Source organism: Equus quagga, chromosome 14 (assembly GCF_021613505.1).
Source record: "Equus quagga isolate Etosha38 chromosome 14, UCLA_HA_Equagga_1.0, whole genome shotgun sequence".
In the NCBI taxonomy this organism is placed as follows: domain Eukaryota; kingdom Metazoa; phylum Chordata; class Mammalia; order Perissodactyla; family Equidae; genus Equus; species Equus quagga.
The window spans coordinates 57,501,805-57,529,182 of NC_060280.1; the positions used below are offsets into that span (position 1 = coordinate 57,501,805).

The window sequence follows — 27,378 nt, forward strand, 5'->3', positions numbered from 1 at the left end:
AATGCAGTTATTATATTTACTTGCATATCCTTACACTCCTCTCTTTTTAAAAATCAGATTTTTTTTTTTTGAGGAAGATTAGCCCTGAGCTAACATCTACTGCCAATCCTCCTTCTTTTTTTGCTGAGGAAGATTGACCCTGAGCTAACATCGGTGCCCATCTTCCTCTATTTTATATGTGGGATGCCTGCCACAGCATGGCTTGATAAGCAGTGTGTAGGTCCACTCCTGGGATCCGAAATGGCAAACCCTGGGCTGCCGAAGAGGAGAGTGTGAACTTAACCACTGCACCACTGGGTTGGCCCCTAAAATTCAGATATTTTTAATGAAAGTTGAAGCATTAAAAATGACTAATGGAATATGTGGGTAACGTGTGAAAGGGAAAGAATCAGACTTTTAATAATCCTATTTTTACCCAGTTGTATTCATGTCAACAAACCAGAAAGCCATGTAAAACAAACTCTTTTTAGAGACTATGACTGAGTCAGTGGAAGACAGGTTATCTGGACTACGGCTGCTGTCTCCCTGTGGAATTTCTCAAGGGGTTCCACTTAATTTTTTAAGCACATCCTTCCTATTCCATGCCCAGAACCTGCCCAGTTTGTCTCAACTTGCTTTTAACTATCAGACCTGTCTGGGAGCAGGTGATACAAATTTTAAAAATTTAAGATGTTTCTAACAAAATGCCATTAGTCATTCAGGAAGGACCTGGGGTTGGAGGGCAGGGACGTGTGTGGGAGGGCAAACTGTCTTTCCATAACTCAGCTTTGACAAGCTCCAGACTGTACAATATATGTAGGACATGGGTTCATTAGGGTATGGTGCCAGTACAGCTTGCTCTTTATTTTATATGTGTGCATGGTGGTTTTGAACTGGTGGCTGTTGGAGTTTTCTATGGATACTTGACTTTGATTTCACTGTTTCCAAATGTGGTGTTGCTTTTGTCTAGTTAAAAAAAAATCCTGTGTTCTTATTGATCTTTAATAAAGGATATAACTACTTTAAAGCAGTTACATTATTTTCCAGATTAAGTAAATATTTCAATTAGGGAAGTAAATATCTTTAGGTTGGGAGTGTGGATAGCTCTTGTTTTTGGAGTGTGTTCTTTAGCGAACTGAATCTTGGATTGGTGGTATTACAAGCAATGTACAACAAATTTCTGGGCTATAAGTCTTAAGTCTTCACCCTGTCCTAAAAGGCAAAGGAAATTTCCAAAGTTTTTATCTTAGCAGTAAAATAGAAGAGGGGTGTGGTGAGGAATGGATGCTTGCCTTTGTTCTCAGATTATTAGCAAAGCCCAAGATACTAGCTTTCCTGCAGCTTGTTGCAGAGGTTTTCAAGTATCCCTTTTAAAGATTAAAAAAGAATTAAAGATCCCCACCTGACTATAGTTATCTTTTATTTATTCAATAGATAATGAATGGTACCCATAAGATGCTCTCATCTACTTTAATAATTGTGTTGTCCTTGATGGATGTCCAACCCAGATAGATTGGGAATTTCTAGCTTACGGCACAGTTTCTACTTAATTTTGTCTCAGGCAGGCCATGGTAAAACATAGTTGAAAAGATGTGAGTGAGCATTAAAAAAATAGCCCCTTGATAGTCTCCAAACTACCTTTAATAACAGAGTCATCCTCATCTTCCTTAATTATTCTTATCAGACCTTCTTAGAGGAGGCTTGCTATTACTAAATGCCAAAAGCAGCTTATAGGAGAAGAAATTATGTGGGGGCGTGGTAGGGGGGGAAGCCCTGCACAAATATTTTTTCTTCATAATTGGAAGGGGAAGCGGGAAAGTGAACTAGAAGTAGAAATGAATCAATAAATATGATGTAAATAGTTTCACAGAGAGTGATTTATATCTTGGCAAGCCTCTCTATCTAGTACGATCCCCACGTTTTCTTTTTAGAGAAACTATGATGCTCATAATAGCAGTTTTCACTCAAAAGAAATTAATATCCAAAGATACTTGGTAATACTTGCTCTAATATCACTCTGTCCATCCACATTATATAAGACCATCAAGAGAACTAGTCCTTTGGATAAAGTCTTCCAAGCTGTGTTCTTCATGGCTTAGATTCCATCTGAACACTTCCATTAAAGATGTCACTGGTATACGCAGGAGTGAATCTGGGCTGACTTAAAGCTCCTCTCTTAAAGGCCTTTTCCTGTGGCACTGGCAGATGGATTCATTATCCTTTGGCTGAGGAACAAGTTCCATTCCATCACGTATTTCTGGTTTGCTGGACTGGCGCTCAGCATATTTCTGAAATGTGTGTTTGAAGATTAGTCCACTCTTCATTCCACTGAATCCTCCCCACCCCACTCATGCTATCATTTCCAGTTGCTTGTATCTTCAGACTAAAACCAAAGGTCTGGTTTATACCAGTCTTAAAGTTACATTTTAACTTTAGTTATTATAGGCACTAGCACAATATTTCATAATCTAACAAGGAGTCCCAATCCACAATTTTATGTGTAAGTGAGAAGCCTCTACAAAAGGGATCCCAGGCCAAGTGTCCCTTCTTGAAATAACAGCACCTCTTGGCATTTAACTCCACTTGTTAATGAATAACTTTGTTGAATACTCAAATCAGCAAAGATGACAAGCATCTCAAAATAAAGTTCAGGTCTCACACTTCCTTCCCTTTAGGGCTATTAAACATTGACAGGCCTGTGAAATGTCCCTCTACTTTGGCTACTGACTGAAATATTCCTATAAATTGGCTATTTCAGTTTAGTGGTTCTATCTATATTTAGCTGTACATTCTAGGTTCTGGGCCAAACTCAACAACATACTAAATGAGTACACAAGCCTAATTAATATTTTAGAGGGAGAAACTCCTACTATTAAAATTACAGCTAGACCAGCAGAGGGAACAGAACTCATTTAAGGGAAAGGCTGCTTCTAGTAAACAGTGTAATTTATCATTTTTATTTTTCTATGAGAGGGTAGTAGCCATAGGCATCTGAGGAAATTTACTTTTTTTCTGAATAAGATAAGGTTAAAACCAAAAACACAATTTCTTCTTTTTCTCTTCTTAGCTAAATTTTATTGAGTAAAACACAAGGTAGTTACTCAAAGAACCAATCCTTGGCTTCCCAGTAAACATCTGCACTTCAGTATTCAGCCCTAGGTATTAGAACTATCATAAAGGTTTTCCATTTGTTTGTTTTATATAGCAAGTTAAATATTTGCTTTCTATCCTGTACTGTGATAACAAAAGCATGGACCCTAAGTAGTAGGGAGAACAAAGAGGGGGGCATTTAGAGCATAAAGAGATGTTAATGATCTCCAGTGCAACTTTCTTATTTTCCAGATGAGGAAAGATGTTATTCTCTGAGGTTCAGAGAACAGCTAAACTAGGAATTCCACAAAGCATTTAATAAAAGATAGCATTAACAAGATGGGAGGAGCTTTTAATTTATATTTGTAAGGTCTCTAAGCACTGAATAGAGATAAAAATATGGTGGCCGCATAGGGACTTAGCACCAGGCCTCTTTCCATAGGCTGCTGCCTCAGTTTAGCCAGGGTTCCACAGGCTGACACTCTGAACCCCTTCAAGAAGCGAGGCACTCAGGCCAAGCATGTGGTCTGAGGACGCTTGACCCAGCAGGATGGACACTGGAAACTGACCTGTAGCACTCTGTAATAGTAGCAGTACAGCCTGTGTGGCTGTAGCAGCTCCCTAGCAGTCAACTGCCCTTCTTTGGCAATCTTCTTGGCTTCTCCATCATTTTCCTGAAAGGTTTAAAAAGGAACAATGAATGAAAATTACTCCTGCGACCAACAAAGAAAGCAAAGGGGGAATGTGAAGTAGGACAGATGTGGGGTTGAATGTGAACAGTATGGGAGAGATGGAACACAATAAAAACACAACTTAGGAATGAGGCTACGGAAATAGGCAAAGTACTTTCCTAGACCCTTCTGTTACACAGAAATGATCGTACATGTTTGGACCTTATTCCACAGGCCCAGAAAACACCTCCCCAGTGCAACAACCCACATGCAGCCTCTGCTGTGACTATATTGGTACTTTCCTAGCCACCCAGGAAGTTTAGGCTCATTGTTTCCTCATCCCAACCCTCCCTGTTTGATATTAAAATACAAACTAGAATAGAACGAATCTTTTCATATTATAACATCTCTTAAAAGCTCTATTTAAACATGCATTTAGAGTGAAATAGTTGTTCTAAAATGTTACCAATGAAAGACTATATTGTTGTTATAATCAAAAATTCAGTCATTAGTAGTCACAGGCTGTTCCTTCTACCATGAATAGTCCGTGTTCCTAATTACACTTTTGGAAAATAGCTAATATTCTACCACGACGCCTATAGGAAAAGCCTTTTGCAAGCAATTCTGATTCTTTATAAAGGGTCACAAAAAAGATTCTGCCTCAGGCAACCAGTTATTTCTAAAACCAAATACTGTTTCTCAGACGCTTAGAAACAGAATGAAGTCTTATAACGGAAGGGTAAATTTTTATAGTTGCATAATAAAACACAACAGCTTTTTAATACTTTTTGTTTAAAAAAAAGAATTCTTATTTTATGGGAAACATGATTCTTGGGATGTTGTATAGCATGCACTCATTAGGAACTTGTGCCTTTTTTCTAACTGGGGAAAAGAAAAGAGTCACATAATTGCCTTAAATATTTCCTTGTGCATAAAGCACTTTAACCCTAGCCTTTTCAATCTGTATTTTACATTTGGTGTGTTCTTGCTTGTGTGTGTATGCATGAATAATAATTCCTTTAGAAAAATCTATATTTTGTATAATACTGGACTTCAAATCTAAAAATCCTCAAAAATGTTGATAGAAATTATACACAATGATCCTGATATTAATTCTTTTGATAGAAAGGAACACAAATTTTAGATAATAATTCTTTTGACTAAATTAAGTCAAATTAAATTGTGTTCTGATGGAACTCATGTAACTAATACTGATAAATTTGTTATTGCCTAAACAAACTAAAATTGCAAAAAGCGTACCTTGGCCCATTTAACTTTCTCTAGTAAATCACTGAGATTTCTTTTAATTGGAACATAATGTTTCCAAGGCTTTAGTGCCAAATAGAAATGTTCATAATACGGTGAGTCCTGTTTCAGAACGAGACTGTCGCCCAGCATGAGATATGGATATCTATAAGCAGCCACGGTCCCATCCACGTTCACTTGATACTTGTACTAAAAGATTGAAACAAACATAAACAAACAAAAATTTTAACAGTCATTACTTCACTTCTGCTTCTCACCAACACTGTTAATACTAAATTTAAAGGAATTATTTCTCATTTTGCAAATTTGGTGTTTAGAAGTTGTATATTTTATTTTGTAACATTTTCTCTTTGTATTAAAATTGTAAGCAGGCTTTAGCAGGTCAATATTAAGAAATACAATGCATTTAAAAATAAGATGATAAATGCTTTTAGGAAATAGGGATATCTATTTTAAATATGTCTAAGTAATGGGGAATTCAGGTTTCTGCAACCAGGTTGGAAAATTATTTTCAAAAGTTCTACATTTATTAAATCTGAATATTGACAACAATTCACACTTTCATTTATACATTATTTCATTTGTTCCTTATACCCAACCTATGAAAAAGGAAGGCATTATCTCTATTGTTCAGTTTTAGAGTTGAGGAGACAGAAACCTGGAGAAGTTTAAGGACAAGTATGAGGCTGGTGACACAGTGCATATATGTTAGATTAATAAACTTCAATTTACATTTCAAAATCACTTTTCACAGGCATTAAATTTCACTCAATTATTATTAGGTATTAGCATCCCCCTTCTTTTTTTTTTTACAAATGAGAAAACTAGTGTTCAGAAAAATTTGTAAACCTCTAGTCTCTAAGTCCCAATCCCATGTTCTTTTCATTATATTACACTGAGATGAACAGGCTATACTCACAGGTTTAGTAATTAATTTTTTCATAAATAATTGATACCAAGGATTTTTCTAGGCAGTCAGATTTTGTCACATTGTTCACATCTCTATCTCCTTTGAGCCTCATGACAATGCTCTGAAGGAGCTAGGCAGGCATCAGGCATGTTTAGAGGCCAGAGGCTCTAAGAGATGAAGGTCCCACAGTTAGTGGCAGAGGCAAGACGAGAGGCAGGACTGGAGGCAGGACTCAAACCCCAATTCCAGCTCCTATTTTACTTAAGTGAATTAATTTATACTCTTTCTATTTACAAAAGGCATTTGAGATCACTTTATGTAAAAGACATTTATATTCCCAGTTTATTAAAACAAATCCAAAAATAGAAAAACAGAGAAATAAATCCACCAAAACTCCAGCTTAATCCTTGTACTATATTTTGGGTATTAAATATGGTTCTGAGCTATTTGGTATACAAAGTTAGCAACAACAATAACAACAAAAAAACAAAAAGGAAACCACAATGAGTTTTGTAACTCCCTATGCCTGATATTAAAGTATGTGTCAGTTCACAAGAAAGGAGAAATATGCCCAAGCTCAACCATTTAGTACATTTTTAACACAAGTTTATCACTTCATATCCAGACAGGAAGACGTAAGTGCAGACCTTAAAGAAATCAAAGAAACCTATCAATTTAGCTTTTCCAAGCTCCTTTTCTTTCTCTTGGAAAAAGAAATATCCTGTAATTCCTGCATCTAGTAGCTGTGGATTTTCTTTGGCCAGCTGCACCAACTGGAGCCTCTCCTCTCGGCTGTCTCGACCTCTGAAGAAAGCTTTCTCTGTTTTATTGATCCAGGAAGGCCCTAGAAGTTTGAGACCATAAAAAAAATATGACTATGAATCTGAATTTTTTCATGGTAAGTATAATCATCTTTAATCTACCATTGTCAGTTTAGATGTTAAAGCTCTTTTATCACAACTCATCTTCTAAGGTAGATGCTATTTCCAAAAAATATGAGATCAAGTCTCAATTTGCCTGAGATACTTTCAAGGTTAGACTTTTAGAAACAGTCCTCTTCTGTGCTGTATCATAGAGGTGAATGCTCTAATTTGTCCCATTTGTGTACTTGTGAAAGTTCCTTAAATATTGGAGTTTATGTTGTATTAGGAAATATGCAAAATAATGCTGAGTCAAGTTCAAAGCAAAAGGAGATTCAAGCACAACCAGAGGCATGCACAACTAGAAGACACAACTATGTACTGGGGGGCTTTGGGGAGAAGAAGAAGAGGAAAAAAAAAAGGGAGATTCAATGATTGGCCCACTCACCAAGGCATTAGCTTCTTCCATCTTTTGTGCTTCACAATAAAAAATGAGCTAGGCTTTTGTTCTTAGACAGGGTGACCAGAAAAAACTATATAACTAAGTACACCCACACATCTTTAATCCTTATTTTGCTCAGAAAAGTGAGCATATCACTTTTGAATGCAAGAAAGATTTTTTCTAATATGCTGTTAAAAGCAAATATATATGTATAACTCAACTATATATATATACATAAAAATATACACACACACATATATATTTTTATCCTCTATTTCCTGGAAGGGAAATATTTTAGAGGAATGAATTTAAATCTATTTCTATTATTCTAAAGAGAGATCATTAGTTAACACCTGTCAGTGTTCTAAAGGATAAATCTTAAAACAGAGAAATCGGAGGGGGTCAATCTCTACTATCTTAGCACACTTTTCAGGAATTCACTGTTATCAAATAAAAAGTAGATGAGTTTTCACTTCACATTATCTTTGGGTAGTTTACAAAGAATCTCTGGTCTCGGCTGCTAAATAAGTCCACCAAACCACATTAAACAGAAAGAGAGGCTAGAAAGAGGAGACAGGGCTTTTTCTACTCAGGAAGTTCAGTTTAATAAAAAGGTATGTTGTACCATAACTCTAAGGCCATCAAAGAGGAGGTAAGGAATTCAGATTTTAAAGGATCAAGAGAGGCAGAAAGAGGAAAGGGGAGAATTCCTTACAAAGTGTCAGAGGTAGTAATTCCGAATTATACTGCTATCACAATTCTTGTACATCTGCATATAATTTTATATTTGCCAAAATGCTCTCTGACTTCATTCAGCAATAGAAAGGTATTGAAGTCAGAATTAAGTGACAATTTTACAAAATATATTTTTTAAAATGGTATTTATAAGTGACAACTCAAAGCAGACTCAGTTATGGTAGGTTTGGATATTACCAGCCTAACCCACATATCTTTAATTTTTTGAGTTAGAAGAATCTGAAACAAACCACTTCAGAGTTTAGCGTGCTGCTTTTCTTTTTTCTTGGTTAGAAAAGAAGAACGATGGTTATTTAAATGTATACCTTTACTCCCTCTGACTGAACATTCCCTTCACCTTTTTGTGTGTGTGAGGAAGATTGGCCCTGAGCTAACATCTGTGCCAATCCTCCTTTATTTTATGTGGGATGCCACCACAGCGTGGCCTGACAAGCAGTGCTAGATCCACGCCCAGGATCCAAACTTGCGAACCCTGGGCCACTGGGCTGCCCCTCCTTCTATCTTTTTACCTCTACACTTTTTCTTAGAGAATTAACTTTAATTCACCTGTATTTCCCTGAATAGAAAGGAGATCATTTGTAACACCTCTCATTGCTTCAAGTGTGGAGTGGGTGATGTCATATGTTGGGAGGATAACATCTCGTGAATCCAGAGAGCCACACCATGAAATGATAGGTAAAGGGCCAGGGGTTTCATTGACTTTTCGATGCTCCAAGGGCCAATCTCCAAGATTAACATAAAATTCTAAATCTGGGAGAAGAACCTAAATAAACAAAAGAATAAACATCAGTGCTGGGAAGGTCTCAGTCTTTGTTACTAAATGCTTCAGTTCTTTGGCTTCTTAATTATTTCTAATAAAACTGAACATTTGAAAACAGTAGAAGAAAGAAGAATGCCTCTTGCTCAACAGTAGTATCAGAAAATCAAGGGTGAGGCTGGTACATGGCAAATTCACTGACCAGGAGTCAGCTACCTCTATTCAGAGATGGCATTCAAAACTGTTTTTAGTATTACAGATATGAAAATTGTGTAGAAAAGTAGGGATGAGTGGCTTCAGGCACCCTTTCTGCTAGCTGCCTAAGTGCAAATCTACAAAGTGAGACACGAGCCCTTGTTTTCCTTCACTATCAAACTGCTTTATAATATCTAAGTTTGCTTCTGGAAACTGCCACTCCATATCCATCCCCAAGGTCAATGCCTTAGTTTAAGCCTTTATCATCTCTTGCTAGATTGTTGCCATAGTTGTTCCTTATAAGATGTTCTGATTCTAGACTCTCCCCACTCTAAGCTGCTCTCCACATTGCTGCCCGAATTTCTAAAACCCACGTTAATGTTACTACCAAGCTTAACAGAACCTTAAGCCTATAGGACAAGGTTTAAACCCTCTGGCTGGAATTCAGGGCCCCACTATCTTGCTCCAGCTTAGTTTTGAGCCTCATTCTCCATCTGCCCACATACCGGTAAACCTTAGGCTACTCTCTGAAAATGCCACCCACTTTAATATGTAATTCTCTTCACTTGGAATGTTCTTCTACTTATTCACTTAGCAGTCTCCTTTCTCATCCTTCAAACTCAGATCCAATGTTACCTCCTCTGTGACTTGCTCTCCTCAGGCATTTTAACCCTGGGTACCTACTTTTCTTACATGCCTATCATGCAGTGGTACAATTACTTGTTTGTATTCACATCCCAGTCTTACTTCCACATAACAAAAACAAGTCCCATTAGAGTGAGCCGCTCAAAGACCAGAGTTGAGTCTCATTTATCTTAGATTTCTTCCCAGTCACCAGGCAAAGAACCCAGAACAGAAGGGAAGGGCAAGGGATATGACTACTCACCCTATTACTTTCCTGCTCGTTTATAATCTCATTAATAAACTCCACATCAGAAGCTATCACCATTGAGCAGAGTCTCTCAGTCTTGGCACTATTGACATTTTGGTCTGGGTAATTCTTTGCTGTGAGGGGCTGTCCTGTGCATTACAGGATGTTTAACAGCATCCCTGGCCTCCACCCATGAGGGCTGGTAGCAACCCCCCAGTTGTGACAAGCAAAAATGTCTCTAGACATTGTCAACTGTGCCCTGAGTGGCAAAACTATCCCTAGTTTAAAACCACGTGAGTACAAGATACAGGAATACAGGGCAAGGTGGACTGGTGACAGCTCAGGAAGAAAGCACCACCTTTAGGATCAGGCGCCCATAATACGCTCATATGCTCTTATTGTGGGCTGATGGGGAGGTGGGAGGCGGCTGAAATTTAAAATAAGAATTGATGGCAGCCACATATTCAGCATATTTTGGAAACTGTATAACTCACCCCAGGAAAAAGTTGGCTTTTGTTTTAGAAAACTACCTTGATGGTCTTTCTAGGTGAACACGGGGAAAAAAAAAAAAAAAATGCCCGTCCTCACCCTTCACTCTGCATGGTCAAGAAGAAGGAAGAAGAAAAGGCAGTTTGAATTGCTCTGCTTAAGAGTTCCACAAATGTGGAAAGAGGGGTTGAATAGAGGGATGGAGGGCAGTTATTGGGGGGTGGAGAAGTCTTCTGAAAGATGCAGGGCCCAAGCCATATTTAGTAAGAAGCTAAGACATGAAGATCAAGAACAGCCAGTGAGAAATTCCCAGAGGCAAGGATGACTGAGTCTGATTAATATAGGGATGTCTATTTTTAAATGTTAGGGTTTTTGTTTGTTTTGTTCTGTTTTTTACTATGCACCAGTACAAAATGACCTCTCTGCTACCCCAACCATCAACAACACTATCTTTTAGAGGCTCTTAGAGTAAAACAAGGAAAATGTATTCTAAGTTCAAGTCATTTTGAGGTGACAAAAACAACACAGCTGCACAAAGTGACATCTGAATGGAAGGAGTATTCAACAGAAACAAAGAACTTCAATAAGTGACCTTGAGGCTATAAATATCTGGGAGTTCATAGACACCTTGGGAGTGCCTTGTTTCACCTGCTTACCTGGGATGGGGGTAAGTAAGCTATTTCATTCAAATATTAAAGGAAAGAGAAATCCATAAAGGTGGAGAACCTACAAAGAGTCAGGTGATAGACATCTTAGATGCACATTTCCAAGCCTAGAATCCATTTCCATCCTTTGCCATTATTATTTTAAGCATTTAAATGTTATAATGCAATAATTAAACTATATTGTTTTTGGAATAGATTAATTCATTCTCATACCTTTCTTGCCAGTGACAGCAAAATCTCATCAGAGAACATTTTGAAGTCTGTGTACTTCCCTAAAGATCTCCGGTAGATGTGGTTATTGAGAATCGTGTAATGAACAATGGCGCCCCTCTCATCCCCAAACCTTTTAGGAACTTCATTTAGCATCTGCTGGAGATTGATGCTGGGAAAAGATGCAAAATCTTTTGCAATCTGTGGTTCCTTGGTTGGACAAGACAGGGTTTTCTGCCAGGCCTGAGGATCCTCTTCTGGACACTCACAGTATTCATGGTACACGGGTCCTAGGGAAGACAAAGCACGAACAATGCCACGCTCCATTAACAAGCACCACAACACAGAGAGTTGTTTCTGCACCTGATGTGAACATAGGACGACTTTTGGTGAATTCTAAGATTATCCAGACAGGGATAATCTGCTTTAAACAAATCAGTGGTAAAGTAGTTATGTCAGAGTCCTTTGCTTCCACTTTCTGTCCCCCTTTCACAGCCCCCTAGAGAACCTATTATAGTGTATGCTCTCTCCCAATACAACCTGTTCTTGGTCAATTAGCTGATAAATTCATTTCAGTGAGGTATATGTGGATAATGAACATAAAACAACTTACCTCTTAACAAGGAAAAAGAGAATGTATTACTTTTCAGGCTTTATTATATAGTAGGGGTGGTGATTTTTTAAGACAAGTTGGGGTGAACTCCTCTAAGTCCCTAAAATCACCTTCATCAGCACGTCTCAAAGAGGAAATGTGTACCTCAGGGGCCTCTGGCAGTGTAATTTTAAAGTGCCCAGCCACAAGTATAAAACTTCTCTGGAGACTCATTTAAAAAAGAGTATATGTAAATTTTATCTTATTTTGAAATATATCCATATTTATTTTAATATAAAAAAACCTTTAAAAATTATTTAAGTTTCTTGAAGATTTCTACTTCAAACCAAGACAAGCAACATGGACCAATTTACCCTCCTACCTAAAATTACCAAAAAAAACAGACAAAATATATGAAACAACAGTTTTTAAGACACTGGACATCAGGCAGTGAAGGACAGTGAGTCTGAGAGATGGGAAACAAGTAAGGTGAACTCCACAATTCCTCAAGTGTACTGCCTAAGAGAGTTTCCAAGTTGTGGAACAGGGAGGAGAAATCTAGGCAGCGCTCAGAAGTCTCACTGAGTTGAGGAAACAGAGCTAAAAGTCCAGGGAGATCAACGCAGCTAGAATTTGTAGGGGAGACTCTCTGAAAGGAAAGAGCTGCACAGAGAACTCCAGAGATCTGCACAAGGTTCCTCTCAAGTATTTAGGGTACTGATCAGTGTATACACATGTGGAAACTATCCAAGACAGGGAAAGAACCTTCCAGGATTAGAGGCAACAGCACCCATTGCTCATACAGGGCTGGGAAGAGTGCCTATTTACAACAGCCAGACTGGAAAGCATCCTAAATCACGGAGCTTGGGTAGAGTATGCAAAGAGGTATTGTCTGAGTAGTGGGGAGTAATTAGATCTAGACTAAACATGGCTCTGGTCCTGCCTCATAAATTGTAGAAGCAAAATTCGAAAGGTTCAAACTATTTCCAAGTAATTTAACTGCATCCCAGAAAAAAAGCTCAAACAGATGAGAAAGCATCCAGAGATGAAAAATACACTAAATGGAATTAACGACAAATTGGACATTGCAGAAGAAAAGATTAGTGAACTTAACAGTATAGTAATAGAAACTATACAAAATGAAATGGAGGGGAAAAAAAGAAGTTAAAAAATGAAAAGAGCATCAATGAGCTGTGGGATAATTTCAAGTCTAAAATATAGGTAATTAGAATTCTTGGAGGAATTCTGAGGTAGAATAGAAAAATATTTGAAGAAATAGCCAAAATTTTTCTAGATTTAATGAAAACTATAAACCCAGAGATCCAAGAAGCTCCACAGACCCCAAGTACAAGAAACACGAAGAAAACTACATCAAAGCACATAATCAAATTGCTCAAGACAACTGAGAAAGAGAAAACCTTTAGGCGCACAGAGGAACAAAGACATGGTTGATGGCAGATTTATTGCTGGAGATGATGCAAGCAACAAGATAGTGGAGCAACATCTCCAAAATGTAAAAGGAAAACATTAATGATCAATTATATACCTAGCAAAAATGTCTTTCAAAAACAAAGGCAAAATAAAGACTTTTTCAGACACTCAAAAGCTAGAAGAATTCATTAGCAGTATTCTCACACTAAAAGAAATGTTCATGGTAATCGTTAAGGCAGAAGGCAAACGGTACTAGATGGAAATATGTATTTATGCAAAAGAATGAAGAATATTGGAAATGGTAACTACCTGGGTAAATACACAAGATTTTTTTCTCTTATCATTTAAATCTCTTTAAATTATTTATTTTTCTTTCTCTTAAAATTTCACATTAAACTGAGCTTCAGGAGGTATGTATGCCATGATTACTCTGTTGCGCAGGACTTTAAGGTCATCATAACCCATTCTGGAAGTCATGTGAAACACACACAAGGCTGGCTCTGGATTACGTGATAATCACTTACCTTTCAAAATATAGGGAGACTGAGCCACATGTTCATCACCATAAAGGACCTCTATCTTCAGCCCTTCGTTGACAGTTTCATACATCCTATATCGCATCAAAAATGTTCCATCATTCCTGTCCAAAGGTTTAGGGATGTGAATCCGGACTAACTCTTTAGGTGAAAGAGATTTGATTACTACTTTGAATAGTGTTTGACCTGAAAGAAAAAAAAATATATATATAAATAACTCTACTACTTCATGGTTATTTTGTATTAACAATTATTGGATAGCTATCTCTACACATAAGTTACTTTTTTTAGCATCAATGGTAAACAAAATCATTTTAGTTTGGAAGATCCTTGAGGCCAGGAACTATGTCTGTTTATGTCTTCAAATCAAGGACCTGACTCAACATTGATTCATTAGTCATTCAGTAAAGATTTATTGAAGGAAAATAATCAATTCATAAAAAAGCAAGGAAGAGATTAACTTTTTGTCTAGTTGATCTTTTCTACTTTGGCTGAGTTTTAAAGCCTAGGTAGTTAAAAATCCATGAACTCTTAGAATGGCAGAGAACTAAGGTAATCCCATTTTCTCCTTGTAAAATATATACACGCTTTCTTTGTAAACCATTTCAATATCTAATAACCCTCATTTCTAAGACATTTTCCTTTTGCTAACCCAAATTTCAAGCTATACTTCTACTTCCTTAAGTAGAGAGAGATTACACCTAGCTACCAGATTCTGTGCACAAATGCATCTACACGTGCACACATTCACACATCTTTGTAACTGCTAGAGTTTACTTCTCTAAGCTTGTTTCCTCAAACTGAAATGAAACAGTCATCCTAGATGATCTAGCATCCCTTTCAACTCCAAAATTCTGTGGGTTTTCTGTTCTAGGATAAATAATATCTACTTAACAAACTTTCCCTTCTCTTTTTGCAGTATATTAGCTGACTTATTTAGCCTTTGAAACAACACTGTTGTGATTAATGTTACTGTGGCCCGGGAATAAACACTGGCATACCTTTTTTTCAGAGTGCAGAGCATATATGCCTACACTCAGCGCAGATCTGATCCTTAGGAGCTTTAAGAATAAAGATTAGTTAACGTCCTAACCACAGCTAATCACCATATCAAAGGGAAATGTTAAAAAAAAGTGATGAATCCTCTGAAATCCACAGCCCTAGCAAATAATATGCTGTGATCTCACTTCTATCATATGATGAAAGTAAGCATATTTAATATATATTTTTTGAAATTACTGAAAAAAAGTTTGTTTCTCCTATTCGTAGTTTCTAAATCTAGTGAGTGAAGTTTTCACTTCCTTCGGATCTTCAAGGGTTTTATTGTTTTCTTGTGGGTCAGGAGAAATGTTTCTCAGCCTCTTCAACTTGGTAATAGTAACGTAGTATCTGACATCTTGCTATTAAATAATTTAGTACCTAACACATACATTTTAGGATCCTTGAAACAAGCGTGGAAAACAAGTCTGCTAAAATAAGTGAACTCTAATAGATAAACAGGGGTGTTGTATAAAAAAATAAGGTAATAATTTAATGTGAAATTATTTAGTGTTGGCCAATTACCTGAAATGTTTAATGAAATACATAAGTTATTGCTGTGTTATTTCCCACTTTGTTTCAGAAAGGCAACGTGGTATGGTAGACTGAAAATCAGGAATTCAGAGCCTGGGAACTAGAAAGCCATTTCCATGATACCCTCCCCAGACTGGAAACTGTAAAGAAAAGTTTTCTTGTGTCCTGATCAAATAGTCCTGTTCTCCATAAGTTTATGATTTTAAATAAACAGAACAGATATAAGACAAGCATATTAATGATTGCGTGATTTTTTGGGTAGAGCACGATTTAGGGATGAAAACTAGCTCCAAAACACTTCATTATTTTTAAATTGAAAGTATTGTACTAGATCTCTATGGTCTCTTTCAGTTATAACATATTTTTGTCTCTGAAATAACATTTAAAAGTTATATTTCAAAATGTAAGTATAAAAATAGAATATAGCCATTGGAAATACATATTTTAAAGTTTGATTATTTTTACAGTAGTCTTTCATGCCTGTGTTATTGTTGGCATGAAATTAATATTAGAATCAATGCAAAATAATAATGATCAGGACTGAAATAGAAATAAACAATTCTAACCTCATAAAAGAGAAAATGAGAATGGTGCAATTTCAAATTGCTTCAGATGGAAGGAATGTGAATTCTTGTTTGTCCCGGGGCCAACATAATGGAACAGAATTGAAGCTCAGCTTGTTTTTTTACTCCACAAATTCAAAATTCATCGAATGAGAAAGAAGTGACTATGTAGACAATCAAAAATTTTAAAAATTCACTTATTTAGCACTTGTTATGCGCAAGTCCCTCGGCTTGAGACTTTTGTATGCCTTTTGTCTTATTTATTTCCTACAAGAACTTGTGAGGTAGGCATTTGTTATCCCGCTTTACAGATCGGGAAATCAAGGCTCCAAGAAGTTAAGTAACTTGCCCACCATCACATATACAACGATTAGCAGAGCCACTGTTTGAACACAGCTTGAATCTTTCTTCTTTCAAAGCCCATTCTGAACTAACATCCTCATTTTGTGCAATGTTGACGTATAAATTCTCAGAATTCAAAATTGGAGAAATAATCTCAGCCACTCCTGGTACAATGAAGTCATTCCCCTCCCCTGTTGTTTGGGAAGTTTATTAAGGCTCTGTAGTTGCAACAAAATTAACCCCATCACATGGCCAAGGCAGCAGAGTCCAACAAGGTCAAGTTGTTACGCCTTGAGGCTAAATGGAAATCCTCCAAAAAATGTCCGGTTGCCTGCTAACGATGGACACTCTCCAGGAGTTTACTGAAAACTGATGCACGACAACCGTATTATGGGTGATTCGATTAAAGAGAAAGAGCATTCAACTAGGTATTCAAAGGGTTGGATGTCTGGTCTTGGTTTCAACACTTGTTAGCTGTGGGGCCATGGGCAAGACATTTTAGCTTCATTGAGTCTCATTTTCTTATCTGTAAAGTGAAGAAAATAGTATCTATCCTTCCTACTTCACAAAACGATTAAGGAGAACAAATTAAATAGGGCACAGTTTAAAACACTAAAGTGCTACACAACTAGGACGTAAGATTATTTTATGAAGATATCATTACTGATGAAGGTACAGGAAAACTGAATAGAAAACGAGTATTCCTATCCTACTGTCTTGACATATGCCAACCACCCTCCCTCCACCCCTTCTTTCTTTTCTTCTACAATACTTAGTGAGCATCTCTGCCAGACATTGTGCTGGATGCCAGCAATATAACAGTATCAACATGTTCTGACTACATTCATAATAGAAGGAAACACTCAATTTAAGTCAGATGGTAGTGAAAATAAAGCTATTAGGTAGGATTTTTCCCCATCCAAGGTCATGGACCCCCTAATTTCTGTCTGTGGACTCCAGTTTGAGATCCCCTGCTTTAGACTATTCAAGTTCACAACATGTTTGCTATCCAGGTATCTGGAAATATGCAGCATAATAATGGTATTCAGATAAATGCCACACTGTTAAATGGGAGTGACAATTAATAAGGGAGTCTTGGTAAGTCATGTAAGACAGTCTATAGGTTGAGGAAAATTTGCCTTTTTTCAATTAGTTCTTGGAGAAGGAAAAATTTCAAGACTTACAGGTGTATGATGATGGCAAAAGATGTAGGGAACTGCTTGGACAAGCTTTTCAGAAATATAGGACAGCCTTTTAAATGGAAGATAGAAATCAAGTGGCCTAAAAGAAAACAAGTAGAATCTAAGGGAATGAAAGTGAGGTTGTCTGAAAAGACTTGGTGAAAGTCTTTGGTTTTTCGCTTTTTTTTTTTTTTTATGACTTTTTTTGTGTGTGTGTGATTATAAAAGCATTATGATCATTTTGGGGTAATATTTTCTTGGGAAAAAGAAGAATGATAAAAATTCCTTACTTTCTTGCTATAACCACAGCTAACACTGATGAGCGAGGTACAGGTTCGTTTATTTATTACAAAATTAGAATGAAACTATATAATTTCTTTCCTGTTTATTCCATCCTTAACCTAGGATAAGCATTACTAAATAATCTTTTAAAACGTTACTTTAAAAAAATATTTAATTGCAGTAAAAAACACATAACATAAAATTGACCATCTTAACCACTTTAAGTTTATAGTTCACTGGTGTTACGTATATTCACATTTTTGTGCAGCCAATCTCTAAGCTTGTTTCTTTTTTCATTTTGCAAAACGGAAACTCTATATTTATTCAACAACTTCCCATTTCCCTCTTCCTCTCAGCCCCTGACAACAGTTTCTATGAATTTGACTACTTTAGATATGTTACATAAGCAGAATCTAAAATGTTACTTTTAATGACTGTCAAATATTCCATCACGTGCACGTACCATACTTTATTTAGTAATTACTTTATAGCTGGCTATCTAAACTTACTGTAATAAATAATTATAATACTGCAAGAATATCCTTGCATATAAAAATCTTTGACCACATTCTGATCATTTTCTCAAGACAGATACCTGGAAACCAGATCACCAGATTAAAGGGCATGGGCGTTTTTTGTAAATGACATTTTAAAAAAATTACATTTTCTAATTGTTGAAACTTTTTGGTACGTGTGTGGGGCGGGGGGGGGGGGGGGGGGGCTGGCCCTGAGCCAATTTTCCTTTTGCTGGAATAAGATTGTCAGTGAACTAACATCTGCAGCAATCTTCCTCTATTTTTTTTATGTGCTGCCACATGTGTTTTACAGCACGGCTTGATAAGCAGTGCATAGGTTTACCCTGGCGATCCCAACAGTGAACCCTGCACCTTCAAAGCGGAGCTGGCGAACTCAACCACTATGCCACCTGGCAGCCCGAAACTCATTTTTTGTACATTAGGTTTGTAAAAGCTTAAGATTCTTGATACATTTGGAAAATTACTTTCCAGAAACATTTGACCAATTTGTGCTTCCACCTGCAGAGCATGAAGGTCACTGAGAGGATCTCATCGCTGCCTTAACAGCTTTGAGTGTTAGCGCTTAAAAAAAAATCTTTGCTAATATTTTTAGATTAAAAAATGGAATTTTATCTGAATTCACAGTTCCTTCATTAATAGTAAGATTAGCAGTATTTCATTTTGGATCGTGTAATTTTCTTTTTCACGAATAAATTAATTTTTTCTTAGTTTTCCACCTTCTTTTCTTTATAAAGTCTCCTCAATATAACACTATAAAATTAATTTTAGAAAAGAAAGAAAATAATAAGGAAGAAAATACACCCCATAGTGAAAGACTTGAAATCTGGGTTTGAGAATATTTTCTTCTGATCCTTAGGGACATGGAAAATCTTTCCAAAACTAAAAAACTAGTTTTAGTTTTCCACTGGCAGCGACAGAGGCACTGGCTTCTTCTGATTGCCTCTGTTGATGAAGCAGGGTGCCAGTGGGCTGGACATAAATTAGACACAAATTAGCAAATCCTGACTGGCAACAACTTGAAACCAGCAGGACAAGTTGTAAGAAGTTGTAAAGGCAAGATGCGAAGGAGAACGTGGGAGGAGGACTGGCCAGAAAGCATTCAGGACGAGATCCATCCTCGTAGAGGGAAAACCGAATGAGTCCTACTGAGTTTCACTAATTCCTGCAATCCGCTTTCAAGAACTCAAAACTATAAGAAAATAAAAATCTAGCATGCAAAACTGCCTCCTTTCTGCCCACTGCTCAGACACGTCCTCTGTGCAAGAGTTAGCTGTTTCAAACCCATGAGGCCTAAACAATGTAACGCGATTCTTGGGCTCGATGACTCAACACGTGAAGTCACTCCCGGCCTGCTATAACACTTCAGACTTCTAAGCCGGAGGTGGAAAGACCATCTCCAACATGAAACTCACATTGCATTCATTAACACTCTGGGCGCCATCCATTCCGGACGGGCCCTCGGAGTTCATTCATTCATTCATTCAACAGACTTTTGTTGAGACTACCTCGCCGTTTGTGTCCAGGGAGGAGGAGAGGAAGAGGAGGTGACCAGACCCGAGGGAGGGCGCCACGCCGCGGGGAAAGGCGCCACGCAGGCGGCGGGCGGATTCCCGAGAAGCGCGGAGCGGCGGGGACGCGCGGCGGGGACGGGAGGCAAGTGGGCAGCGGGGCGCGGGAGCCCGCGGCTGAACGCTACCTGGGGGCGAGCGGGTGAGGTTTTGGCCCTCCGAGGTGACGGCCTGCAGGTAGAAATAGCGGACGGGCAGAACGACGCCCGCTTGCAGCCCGGGCCCCCACACCAGGCTCCTTGGCGCGCTGACCGGCGCCTCGGGGGCCCCCGCGGCCACGAGCAGGGCGAGCGGCAGCGGCAGCAGCAGGGCCCGCGGGAGGCGGCGCATGGTCGCCGGGCCGCTGCGGTCCAGCTCGGCGGCGGCGGGGAGGGGCCAGGAGCGCCGCGGCCGGGGCTGCGCCCACCCGGGGGCGGGCCCGCGCGCCGTCGCCGCTGTCCCAGCCCCCGCTCTCTCCCGGCCGGAACGCAGGGGCGCAGGATAGTCGCCGGCCTCACGCAGCGATAGACACATCCCCACCTCTCCCCTGCCGCGCCGATCCCATTAAGACGGGGATCCAGGGGCCGACACACAGACCAAGGGAGCGAGTCTGTGCCCTTGATCGCCAAGGCCTTGACACGCCAGGCCCCCACCTCTGGTTGCCTGAGTTTGTCAGCTGTTTAAAGGAAACCGTTTTAAAAAGATACAAACAGTGGTGATTGCCATGGGAGGAGAGAATGGGCCCAGCAGCGAAGAACAGCCATGGCGTTCAGGGAAATGCCTTTAAACATGGAATTTCACTGGGTTTGCAAGATGCAGAGCAAATGTCACGCCCTGCTCAGCTCCCGACACCACCTCTCACAGCCTTCTGTTCACACCAGTGGCGTGTATGAGTCCGTTGTTTCTTTTCTGCTCTCTCACTGGATGGTGATTCCTCCATTCTCCCTAATCCCCTTCCCCCTTCACTTCGCTTCTTTTGATAAGTGTTTACTGAGCATCCGCTGAGTTTGCGCCAAGCCCCAAGAGAGGAGCGAGGAGCGGGCACTGGGGTAGCAGAAGTCAGGGTCGAGGCCTGGCCTTGAGCCTGGTGGGTGAGCTTCACCTCAAAGTCAGGAAGCTCCTGTCTCCTGTAATTGATGAAGAATGGTTGGTCTTGGCCACACTTTAAAAGTTGGAAGTTGGATCTGCCGGGAAGAGACAGACAGTCGTCTTAAGAACTGGAAGCCACTGTGTGCCTCCCTTTTCTGACCGTTATATTCACTCTTGTTATTTTTCCTTCTTGTATCTGCTTATGGTTTTGATAAAAATAATAAGAATAATAATAATTTTTCACATATTGGGGTATATGGGGAAGCCATTCTAGTTTAAATCTGATTTGACCTAAAACTTGTTTTCCCAGAGCAGCCTAATTTATGGCCCGCCAAACATGCTTGGTACCTCTGCTTCAAACATTTTCCCAAAGCAAAGAATGCACTCTTTAAAGATGGGGATGATCGTCTCCCTTTCTCGGACGCCAGTACCAGTATTTCTTTGAAGATAAGCTTTTCTTCCCAGAAATCCAAGTTCAAATTGACCTGCTGTGTACATGCTGAACTACAGCAAAACATCTCCTTGTGGCTTGGGGAAAAAAAATTGTATTCCTGTCCCGCTCATCGTATGTTCTTTGTTCTGAAACGGTATATAACCATGCTGTAAACCACCCTTCTCCCGAGTGCTTTCTTCCCTGGAGAGGATGACACTTCTGGGCTAGACCTCAACATTGGCTCACCAAGTATCAGTAAAAATCACTCTATCTTTCTTATCTATAGATTGGTTATTGATTATGTGCGTCAACAGTTTGAATCTATTCAAAGGAAATAAGGATTCTTATCAAGCTGAGTGGGGGTGGGGATCACCTCTCAGAACCGGCCCAGGTTTTCTACACCCTCTTGGCATTTTCTCAATCCAAAAATGCCAGAATCAGGTACCCGGGGGCGCTGTTCATCTCCTGGCTTTAACTGGGCTAGTCGGCATTCTTGCTTTGACCAAGTTTTGCCAGGGCAAAATCTTTCTCACATTTTCATGAGTTCTCTTGACCTATTTATTAATGCTTAGCAGAGATTGTACACAGTGTTCTTTGTACTCTGGAAAGATATTCAGGAACTGGTGGTATATCACTGGTAAATTGCAGAGCTAAAGTGTAGCGATATTTAGTATTATTTTCACTGCTGAAATTTTATTTTGCGGGGGTGTCTGCGCCGCTCTAAACTGAAAGCTTTGCTGTTCTCTAGCTATCACTTAAAAAAGTTGTGTGGAACACATTTTGTTCACATTCTTTCAAAATCAAACTTAAAAAAATTTCTAGAGAAATAATCTGAGGGTTAGCTGATAATAGATGATAGTAAAATATGGCCTAATAAATTATGTGACACTTGTAGTAACACCCAGTTTTTTAAGAAAACATCAAGGAAGCCGTATAATTGTATCTGAGCACTTGTTTAGCAATGCCGAATCTGTATCAACCAGATTTCTTTCTCATCTTAATCCATATCTTAAAAAGCATATCCCTTCAGATAAACCAATGCCTTGACCAGATTCTTTATCATAAATCAAATGTCATTCACTTAAACATTTATCTAATGTCCATGTTTTAGACATTATACTTTGACTTCAACTCCTGCGGTTTAGTGGAGAAGGACAGAGAGTCAATGTAAATAGTGTGATAGGGTAAAATATGGGTGTCACACTAGAATATGGGTGTCAGGAACTGTGCAGGGTCTGGGATTTAGCCATATTTACAAGCTAACAAGTTAGCCTGTTACTATTTCATGGATGCTGTCAAGGACTCCTGGGTCAGAGACAAAGAACTTTATTCTTCACTGCAAAAGTAGTAGCGAGAGATGCACGTTGGGTTGTGTAGGATCCCCACGGCCTCTGTTATGAGCTGAATTGTGTTCCTCCATAATTCATATGTTGAAGCACAAACCCCAGTACCTCAGAGTGTGACTGTGTTTGGAGAGAGGGCCTTTAAAGAGAGGATTAAGTTAAAAGTAGGCCATTAGGGGGCCGCCCCGTGGCGAAGTGGTTAAGTTCGCGTGCTCCGCTACAGCGGCCCAGGGTTTCGCTGGTTCGGATCCTAGGCACGGACATGGCACCACTCGTCAGGCCATGCTGAGGCGGCGTCCCACGTGCCACAACTAGAAGGCCCACAGCTAGAATATACAACTATGTACTGGGGGGCTTTGGGGAGAAAAAGCAGAAAGAAAAAAAAAACAGTAGGCCATTAGGGTGGGCCCTAATCCAATCTTATAAAAAGGAGATTTGGGCCCACAGAGAGATGCCAGGCCTGCTTGGGCACAGAAGAAAGACCATGTGAGGATGCAGTGAGAAGGCAGCCATCCGCAGTCCAAGGAGAGAGGCCTCAGGAGAAACCAAACCTGTCACATCTTGATCTTGAACTTCTAGCCTCCAGAACTGTGAGAAAATAAATTCTATTTTTTAGGTCACCTAGTCTGTGGTCTTTTGTTATGGCAGCCCAGCAAACTCACACACCCCTGGGTCCAGTGAGAGCAATGTAAAAGGTCTATCACGGACGCCTGAAGTGAGTTGCATCACAAGAGATGCACACTGAGTTTAGGGATTACCTCTTTTAGAGTACAGTAGTCTCCCCTTATCCGGGGATTTGCTTTCCTCGGTTTCAGTTACCTAAAGTCAACCTTGGTCTGAAAATATCAGATGGAAAATTCCAGAAATAAACAATTCATAAGTTTTAAATTCCCCACCATTCTGAATAGAGAGATGAAATCTTGAACCATCTAGCTCCATCCTGCCTGAGATGTATATCATCCCTCTGTCCAGCGTGTCCACGCTGTACACACTACCCAACCATTGATCACTTAGTAGTTCTCTCGGTTGTTAGATGGACTGAGGCGAAATCTCCGTGCTTGTGTTCAAGTAACCCTTATTTGAATGGCCCCAAATAAAGTAATAATGACCCTAGAACACTAGAGTAGTGACGCTGGCAATTCGGATATGCCAAAGAGAAGCTGTAAAGTGCTTCCTTTAAGTGAAAAGGTGCAAGTTCTCAACTGAATAAGGAAAGAAAAAAAATTGTATGGTGAGGTTGCTAGGATCTATGGTAACTTTTATTACAATATATTGTTATAATTCTATTTTATTATTAGTTATTGTTGTCAATCTCTTAGTGTCTAATTTATAAATTAAACTTTATTATAGGCACGTATTTATAGAAAAAAACATGATGTATATATAGGGTTTGGTACTATCTGTGGTTTCAGGCATCCACTGGGGGTCTTGGAATGTATCCCCTGCAGATAAGGGGGGTCTACTGTAAGGGAAATTAAGCCCGCTCTGTGTTGGTGGGGAGATGTTATCTTACACCTCAAGGTTGCTTGCTGCAAAAACAACCCTGAGAAATGGTATGGGTGAAAAGTGGTCAAGGACTTACATTCTTGGTATACCCAGCAAAATGTTCAGGGAGACTCAGGGTCCATGGCAGATTCCTCTCCCAACATAAGTGCTGCCATATGAGGTCCAGTTAACCTACTTTTGGGAGAATTAAGAAAGGCTTTCTCAAACAGATGGCATCTATGCTGAATCACGAAGGTCAAATAGGAATCTGCCACAGAAAAAGGGAGAAGGGCATTCTAGGCAGCAGAAACGTCATGTGCAAAACTTGAAGTAAATGACACACTTCAAGAAATTTCTATTCCCTTTCACATTCATTTCTATACTGAGCTCCAATCTCAGACACATAGAACTGTAATCTGTGTGTGACTCTGGAAGGTCGACATTCAGTATAATTTTATGAATTGCACTGGCCCTTGGGATCTTCACGTTAAAGCTCTGTAAAATTCACAGCTATTGATTGTCCATGTGGTTCATAGCTTTTCTAGTAATAGCTTCCCTTTTTTTACTCCACAATCTATGGTTAACAATGAGGTTTTGTAAAACGTGACCTTAACCCATGGCCACAGTTGATTGGCCCATAGTTCCGGACCTACCTCCTGCTGAACCAATCAGAATCCTTTCCTTAAGAGTTTAAAATCAGAGTTAAGAGATTTCAGTTTATAACTGACTGTTCTCTTAAATACAGGTAATGCAAACGTCACCAGTTTTTGCCTTGTAAACTAAAAATGGAAGCGAAATGTAGAAAACTGCGTTTTCTACACAGTGAACTATACAGGCTCGGTCCAGTTTATGAAGGGCATCTCTGCCCTTGGTTTCTGGGATAACCCTGTATCCTTATAATAAATTCCTCTTTTGTCTTTAGAGAATTGTCTCATTTTCAATGTCACTAATTAATAAAAACCTTGCATGGGATTAGATAAGCTTTGATTCCATTAAATCCATAAAAATTTATTTTAATTAGTTCAATAATATTTATTCAGCACCTATGTTATGTCATGCTTCTGCAAGGTGCTGAGGATGAAAACTCAGTGCCTCAGTGCCTGCCCTTCCATATATTACAGTTCCTAGGGTGGATTTTAGATTGTGAGACAATTAGTTTAAATATTAAGTTGTATTCAGAACCTCATTATATAGAGGTATTTCCTCCTAAAACACAACTACTCCTTGGTCTAGCCTGAGTCAGGCACTCATCCCTGAACCAATCAACTGTGCTCAGACTCTGGGGTCGTGTAAGAACATTGATTCTTCCACAGTGAGCACGTGGTGGTGGCAGTGGTGTGTGGCAGAGAACAGAGTTCTCAGAGAAAAGTGTCTACTGGGCAATCATATCAGTCCACCACATACCTCCAAAACGTTTCTAGAAGTTCTTCTGAGTTTACTCTAGACTGGAATGACAGCCAGTATAATAATATTAATTTATAATATTATTATAAGTTTTATTATATTAATATATTGATTATTGTGTTAATAAATAATATTATATCATAATTTATAATATAATAGTAATAATTTCCAATCTGGAAAGGATGGTTGGGGAACAAAGTATGGGCTTGGAGGGAAAATTAGTGCTGGAATTTATTTTATTAAAACAATGTTTCATAGAATCAAGTACAAATATTAATTTCTTTAAAGAAAATAATTTACTAAATATTTTCCTGGATAGTAAATCTTAAAACAAAACTATCTTTAATTTCTTATCTGTATACCCAGTGACATATAATTCTAAATGCATAAATATAATCATAATTATACACACACTTTTTTATATACGTGTGTGTGTTTATAGTTTCTTTTTTGGAGGTGGTCTTCACTACACCTTCTCTCTCTTCTCTGCTGTTCTCGAACACATCCCTCAACCCCCACCTGGCCCCAGAGCAGCTGACATGAATAACCTAGTATGGATCCCTCCATGTGTACACATGCATATGTAGGTTTTTTGGTGAGTGCTTTACAAAAACGAGATTTTGCTTTTCTCGCTCAGTAGTACCTCATGAAAATTCTTCTAAGTCAATTTATATAGGTCTATTTTATTCTTTTTAATGGTTTCATAATATTACAAATGTGGATGTTCCATATATATTCAGTCATTTATTATTAGGTGTTCACTTTGTTTTCATTTCTTGCCACTACAAACTTTGTAGCAATAAAAGCTCTTATGTGTAAGACTGTACATCTTAGTGTTTTTATTTCTATTGGAGTAATTTCTGGGGCAAATTAATATGGTGATTCAGTATATTGGCTCACTCAACTTCCTGATTCTGTATCTTCCTAGTCATAAGAGAGACAGCAGGTCCTGCGGCAGTCCAGTTCTGTGGCGTGGTTTTAGGAATTGGTCCTGGAATTTCAGCTTAATATCTATTTTCTCAGCCCTACCAATATGTTTGTGAGCAAAGTATATGTCCTTCAATAAATCCTTTCCTATTTGAACCAGCTATAGAGCATATTGACCAAAATTAAAAATCCTAGCTGATCTAATGTATTTTAAATTTTAATACAGGACACTAAAAATATTTTTAATAAAATACTGTCCATATTCAAGATGATGACATTCTCCTGTCCTTGGTAGAGAAATGGCTTTGGATTGCTCTTCTAGAAAAGATAAAAGATTAGTACAAATTTGTTAATTAATTGGTTAGCAGGAATTGACATTGCATGTCTTATGTTTCAACTGGAAATTCTTGCTTATTCTCATCAATGCTACTGGGCAATGCATGAGCCAACTCCACATAGCTGCCTCTTCCTCTATAAATGTGGGGACCCTCAGACAGAAATGCCAGACATTCTTCGTTCTTCCTCTATTGTGCAACCATGCACATGGATCTCCTTTTGTTGGCTGGTTGCTTTTCGGTACAAAGAAAAAAAGAGAAGCAAGTCACTGTTTTTTAAAAACTACTTGTATGGCTGATCTCATTCAATAGACACCAGAAAGATTTGTTTGAATACTTTTGTCTCTCCTCTCCTTTTTTGTGTTTTTCTTGAAATTGTCACATTTAAAAATAATCATTTGAGGATGGGAATAAAAACCAAGTCAAACAGTGCATCTATTTAAATCATTTATTTCAACACAGGCATTATTTTAAATTTGCACCTTGTAACACATTTCATATCTAGAGAACAGGTTTGAGAACAAGTACATAAAAAGATTATTTGACAAAATTTTAACAAGAGTGGCTTAAGACTTATTTGTTTCAGAAACAAAGAAGTGTCAGTCACAAAGAGCCCATA

At 38.6% G+C, this 27,378-nt stretch overlaps 1 protein-coding gene across 2 annotated transcripts; it reads right to left on the reverse strand.

The window, feature by feature from the left end:
- Window positions 1–209: 209 nt before the first annotated feature.
- On the reverse strand, window positions 210–21,508 carry POGLUT3 (protein O-glucosyltransferase 3). 2 transcript variants are annotated; one of them, XM_046637581.1, is made up of 8 exons: window positions 19,893–21,502; window positions 13,709–13,906; window positions 11,165–11,451; window positions 8,521–8,737; window positions 6,564–6,760; window positions 5,001–5,195; window positions 3,639–3,743; window positions 210–2,267 (listed from the first exon to the last, which is right to left on the reverse strand). In XM_046637581.1, the coding sequence occupies exons 1-8, from the start codon at window positions 20,275–20,277 to the stop codon at window positions 2,142–2,144; spliced, it is 1,710 nt and encodes a 569-aa protein (XP_046493537.1). In that variant the 5' UTR covers window positions 20,278–21,502; the 3' UTR covers window positions 210–2,141. The 2 variants fall into 2 exon arrangements, with proteins under 2 accessions (XP_046493537.1, XP_046493538.1); XM_046637582.1 differs by lacking the exons at window positions 6,564–6,760; window positions 8,521–8,737 and having other exon boundaries at window positions 19,893–21,508.
- Window positions 21,509–27,378: the final 5,870 nt, after the last annotated feature.